At 43.2% G+C, this 5,636-nt stretch overlaps 1 protein-coding gene across 5 annotated transcripts in view; it reads left to right on the top strand.

Annotated features, from left to right (window-relative positions):
* Nucleotides 1-5,636, top strand: part of MGME1 (mitochondrial genome maintenance exonuclease 1) — a 36,221-nt gene that overhangs the window by 13,258 nt on the left and 17,327 nt on the right. For 2 of the 5 annotated variants that reach the window (XM_058433277.1, XM_058433278.1), the window contains exon 3: nt 1,016-1,588. In XM_058433277.1, coding sequence (XP_058289260.1) covers nt 1,075-1,588 — 514 coding nt within the window. In that variant the 5' untranslated portion in view covers nt 1,016-1,074. The other 3 variants (XM_032143190.2, XM_032143191.2, XM_032143189.2) reach the window with 3 other exon arrangements.

The following is a 5,636-nucleotide window of genomic DNA, read 5'->3' as shown; positions in this document are numbered from 1 at the left end:
GACGCGTCTAGAGAAAGACTGCGTTTCGGCGCGGGGGGAATTTATTACTCAGCCCCAGTCCAAGATGGCGGCTAGCGCTGACGTCACCAAATCTCGTGAGAGCAGAAGGGCGCGATTTGGAGGCTCCCGCGCTTCGGAGACGACGGCCCTTCCGCTCGGAGAGGTACTCCTTGCCTCTAACTGGTGGCGCGTCGGCGGGGGCCCACGAGAGCCTCGGGTGGGGCGTGAGCGCCGCGGGGCATTCTGGACCTGCTTTGCCTTAGGCTGTGCCTAATTCGAAACCAAAGCGCGGGACGGATGAAAGTACGGGTCGCGAGAGGTTGTGCGCGCCTTGAGAGTTAAGCGAAGTGTGGTGGCTTCCAAGGTACCGACACTTGCCGTAGGCTGGGCTTTTATTTAAGTCGTCTTTTCTCTAATCCAGACTCCTGCCACAGGGGCCACCGCCGTCCCGGCCCCGCCAGGGGTCCGCACCCACGGCAGAGCGGGAGGCGCCTTTTTGCGGTCCCAGTAATGGGACCTCAGCGCCGCCACCAGCTCTGACCGGCGAGCGACAGGACCCTCCCACCCGATTTCCACGTCTGTGCAACGGGTTCATTCTAGATCCACGGTAGAGGGTGTGAGGACCAATGAGAAGTATCCACACAGAACACTTAGAGAGCCTGGTGTCTAGGAATTAGTCGTTGTCTGTCACCTAGGACTGTGTGGCCGCCATGGGACGGGCTCCATCTTTGTGTTTTTCCGTGTCTTGCACACGCCTCCCTTCCTGAGCGTCACATTCCTGCAGCTTAGAGACTGGGACGTCTTGCCCCAAGCTGTTAATTCGCGTTTAGTATGTGTGGGTCCTTCGGGTATTGAGAGTCTTAATTTATAAATATCTTTTTTGGAGACAGGGTCTGGCTCTGTCGACTTTCTTAAGAAAGGGCTCTGTCCAAACATGTCGAAAAAGTTCACAATTTTGATGTGCAATATCATTCTGATGCAGCTTTCGCTTTGATGGTTGTTTTCTCTCTAATAGGAATACAAACATAAAGGCCCTCGACCGTTGCAAATAGACTAAAGTGAAAACAAATCTGAATGAAGATGAAGTTATTTCAGACCATTTGCAGGCAGCTCAGGAGTTCAAAGGGGTTTTCTGTGGAATCAGCCGCCCTTGTGGCTTTCTCTACTTCCTCTTACTCATGTGGCCGGAAGAAAAAAGTGAACCCATATGAAGAAGTGGACCAAGAAAAATACTCTAATTTAGTTCAGTCTGTCTTGTCATCCAGAGGCGTCGCCCACACCCCAGGATCGGTGGAGGAAGATGCTTTGCCCTGTGGACCTGTGAGCAAGCATAAGCCGCCAAACCAAGGTGAGGACAGACGAGTGCCACAAAACTGGTTTCCTATCTTCAATCCAGAGAGAAGTGATAAACCAAATGCAAGTGATCCTTCAGTTCCTTTGAAAATCCCCTTGCAAAGGAATGTGATACCAAGTGTGACCCGAGTCCTTCAGCAGACCATGACAAAACAACAGGTTTTCTGGTTAGAGAGGTGGAAACAGCGGATGATTCTGGAACTGGGAGAAGATGGCTTTAAAGAATATACTTCAAGTAATTATCTCAATTCTGGTTCTATATGTTTGCTATGTTTTCTATAATAGAGAGCAATGGTGTCAAAAGAATGAGGTTTGGTTTTGTTTTTTTAACTTACTGGCAAGGAACTCCCTTCAGATAGTAATTAACATTAAATAGCACTTTATGTGTATTAACTCACTTGATCCTCATGGTAGTCCTGTGAAGTATAGATACTGTTATCCACATTTTACAGATGAAACTAAAGTAGATCAAATAATTTAACTAAATAATACATAAAATCCACTTGTTTTATGAGCTACCAACAATATTAGAATTGCTTGTTTTCCTTGATTATGGAAAAAAGTCACCTGGTAACAGAATTCTAGTTGTTTGCTAGATATTCTGTTTAGAATCCAGTAAATACCCACTGCCCTACTTATTAGTGTAAACTGACTCGTAAAGTTAAAGACCCTGAAGCAGACCAGAACCCATGACCTAAATTTAGACCTTGGTAAACTGAGATAATCAGAGGTTCTTCATAAGGATCTGAGAATAAATACACTTTAACCTTCAACTTCTAATTTACTAACTCGGACAAGTGAGGAGAATAGCTTCCTTAAATTTAATATTCCATTCAAAAACAAAGACCATTGGCACTGGTGAATTAGCTAGTCCCATAAATTATATAGGGGTCTTTTGTTAAAGGAAAGTTTTACATCAATCATTCCTTTATCCAAGCTTCCCAAAGTGCAGTACATGTACTCTTAGTAGTTACACAGACTCTTTCATTTTTATTTTAAGAATAGTGTACTGACCCTTGCCGTAGCCTGGGCTTCTATTTAAGTCGTCTTTTCCCTAATCCAGACGCTTAAAACTATGTGTGTAACACATTAAACATGTCACATGTTCTAAAGAAAAATACTAAGTATATATAGGTGGTACTGGATACGTACCAAATGGTCAAGGCCTTAGCTCCTTATAACATTCCTCAGCTGTGTGGGGCAAGGATTATATATGCAAGAGCTAACTGCCTTCCTAAGATAATTAGTAGCAACCACCAAACTATTGTCTGCTTTCCAAGCAAGCAACATAAAAATCTTCTAAGGGCATCTTACAGTTTTGTATTTGTATCACTAAAACTTAGAATTGATAGTTTTCTCATGAGAAGTTACTTTCCTTAAACCAGGAATGTCACAGCTGAAATTACTAATAAGAAATGTATTATTAAAAGGCAGAAACCTGCTGGAACACGTGGGACCGTAGGGCTTGTAGCTCTTGGCACAAAGTAAGGAAGTGCGACAGAGAGGAATTTGTTTGGAATGTGAATGAGCCCCAATAGCCCAGGCAGAGAGAAGACTGGTTGTTTTTTTTTTTTTCATAGAGTCAGCTTTGTTGATCTAGATTAGCACTCAGCTGTGTTTCTCAGTTAACTCAGTAGCAACCTTAAGAAGTGAGCAGAATCGCTTCCCCCTGCACCCCGCCCAGACTTGACCGCTGGGACCCAAGTGATTCTCCCATCTCAGCCTGCTGAGTAGCTGAGACCACAGGCGTGCATCACCATGCCTGGCTAATTTTTTTATTTTTTGTAGAGACGGGTCTCCCTGTGTTGCCCAGGCTAGTCTCCAACTCCTGTCTTCAAGCAGTGCTCCCACCTAGGCCTCCCAAAATATTGAGATTACAGGTGTGACCCACTGTGCCCAGGCAGAATCACTCTTTTTAGAAAATAAGTATTAGTAAGTAGTGGGTTGTGAAATAAATAAAGGGACAATTAGTGTCATGGTGAATAAAAGAAAAAGGGCTCACTAAATTGATTAATGGGTCTGGAGGATACTGGATCCCAAACCCAAGAAGGTGGCACCCAAGAAGAATTACATTTTAAAAATTAAAAAGATGTTTTTAATGAAAAATATTGGATCAATAATTTCTACCCAGTCTTCTCAAAGGTGAGAGCATAGAAATGTGTCTGGCATTCTTCCAAATACCTGAGCAGTTTCCCAAGTATCAGTGCACCTTTTGAAGACTGGCAGGAATGAGAAAGTCTGACTTACTCTGATTTATATTTTGTGTATAAATACACAAAGGGCTGGGGTTTAGGTTTTAGTTTTTTTTTTTTTTTTTTTTTTTGCTATGCTGATTTAATCCTGAAGTATTAACCATCCTGCCAGTTCCATCATGAGAATACTGGAGATGCATGAAGGTGTTTTTAGTGCACTTCATATACAAGGACTTGAAAACATTTCACTTTCATTACTTTGAGTGAATAAGCAGACTTGATGCTACATGCAGTAAATATTCTTGGATCATTTTTTATTTTTATAAATTGAATCATGTTGAATGTTCTGAGCCTTAGTGTCTAAAGGATCCTGTAATCTAGGTTTTCATGTTTGTGATCATGTGTATGTGAAGAACCTAGCCAGGGGTAAGTTTGCAGCGAGAAATGTATGGTCTATTGGCATGGCATTTGCTAAGTTTTTTTCTTCCCGTTTTTAACATGTTTGTCTTCTGCTTCATTAACCTAGTGTGTAGATGAATGCCACACTTCTTTTTCCTAGGCTTTAATTCCATCAGTCATAAATTTCTTGTAGGTCTTTCACGTGTTAATAATTCCAATTGAGCCAAGTAAATTTGGAGTAGAATAACTTAGTTCCTAAGTTGAATTTCATTTAACTCTCCAAATAATTTTTCAGAAGGGATTCCATTTTTTGCTAATGATAGAATTGACATTTCCAGCCGGGCGTGGTGGCTCATGCCTGTAATCCTAGCACTTTGGGAGGCTGAATCGGGTGGATCACTTGAGGTCAGGAGTTCAAAACCAGCCTGGCCAACATGGTGAAACCCCATCTCTACTAAAAATACAAAAAAATCAGCCGGGCACAGTGATCACTTGTAATCCCAGCTACTAGGGAGGCTGAGGCAGGAGAATCGCTTGAACCTGGGAGGTGGAGATTGCAGTGAGCTGAGATCACACCACTGCACTCCAGCCTGGAAAAAAAAAAGAATTGACATTTCCATCTTTGTAAAAAATAGTTGAAGGCCCAGTGCGGTGGCTCATGCCTGTAATCCCAGCACTTTGGGAGACCAAGGTGGGAGGATTGCTTGAGGCCAGGTGTTTAAGACCAGCCTAGGCAACATAGAGAGATCGCATCTCTACAAAAAAAAAATTTTTTTGTTAATTAGCCAGGTGTGGTGGCACATGCCTGTAAAGGAAGCTGAGACAGGAGGATTGCTTAAGGCCAGGTGTTCGAGGTTACAGTGAGCAGTGATCGAGCCAGTACACTCCATCCTGGGTGACAAGTGAGACCCTGTCTCAAAAAAAAAAAAAAAAAAAAAATTTGACAAATGTAAAGTTGTTTTCCTCCTTTTCTGTGGGTCTCTCTGCAAGCATGTTCCAAGCACGTGTATTTCCTACTCTGTTTCTCTGAGTATCTAATTGGTGATTTCCAAGATTGCCTCCTTTGCTCTACTGTGTGGTAGATTGGAAACACAGATTCTGGTGCCAGGCTGCCTGTCCAGCTTTTTGCTTTGGGGCAAATTAACAGCACTGCCTAGTGGGACAGGGCCTCATTCATTAAAATGGGGGTAACTTACGATCCTTATTTTGCTGGGTTGTTGGGTTTGAAAATTAAATAATGTTTTGAAAGCCCCAAGGCCATTGCTTAGCATAATAGTCCCCCCTCTTTCTCTCCTCTTACTAAGAAACAAGTGAATATACAATATTTCTTGCGTTTGTTGAGTCTCTGTGTTTTTTGTTTTTTGTGTTTTTTTTGAGATACAGTCTTGCTCTGTCACCCAGGCTGGAGTGCAGTGGCACGATCTTGGCTCACTGCAACCTCTGCCTCCAGAGCAATTCTCCTGCCTCAGCCTCCAGAGTAGCTGGAATTACAGGTGTGCGCCACCACACCTGGCTAATTTTTGTATTTTGAGTAGAGACTGGGTTTCACCATGTTGGCCAGGCTGGTCTTGAACTCCTGACCTCAGGTAATCCGCCTGCCTCGGCCGCCTAAAGTGCTGGGATTATAGGCATAAGCCACCATGCCTGGCCATGTTCCCTTTTTTAAAATGTGTATGAGGAAGGGGCTTACTA

Source organism: Hylobates moloch, unplaced genomic scaffold (genome assembly GCF_009828535.3).
Source record: "Hylobates moloch isolate HMO894 unplaced genomic scaffold, HMol_V3 SCAFFOLD_21, whole genome shotgun sequence".
In the NCBI taxonomy this organism is placed as follows: domain Eukaryota; kingdom Metazoa; phylum Chordata; class Mammalia; order Primates; family Hylobatidae; genus Hylobates; species Hylobates moloch.
The sequence above is the reverse complement of the archived record's forward strand: the minus strand, read 5'-3'. Positions and strand labels throughout refer to the sequence as shown.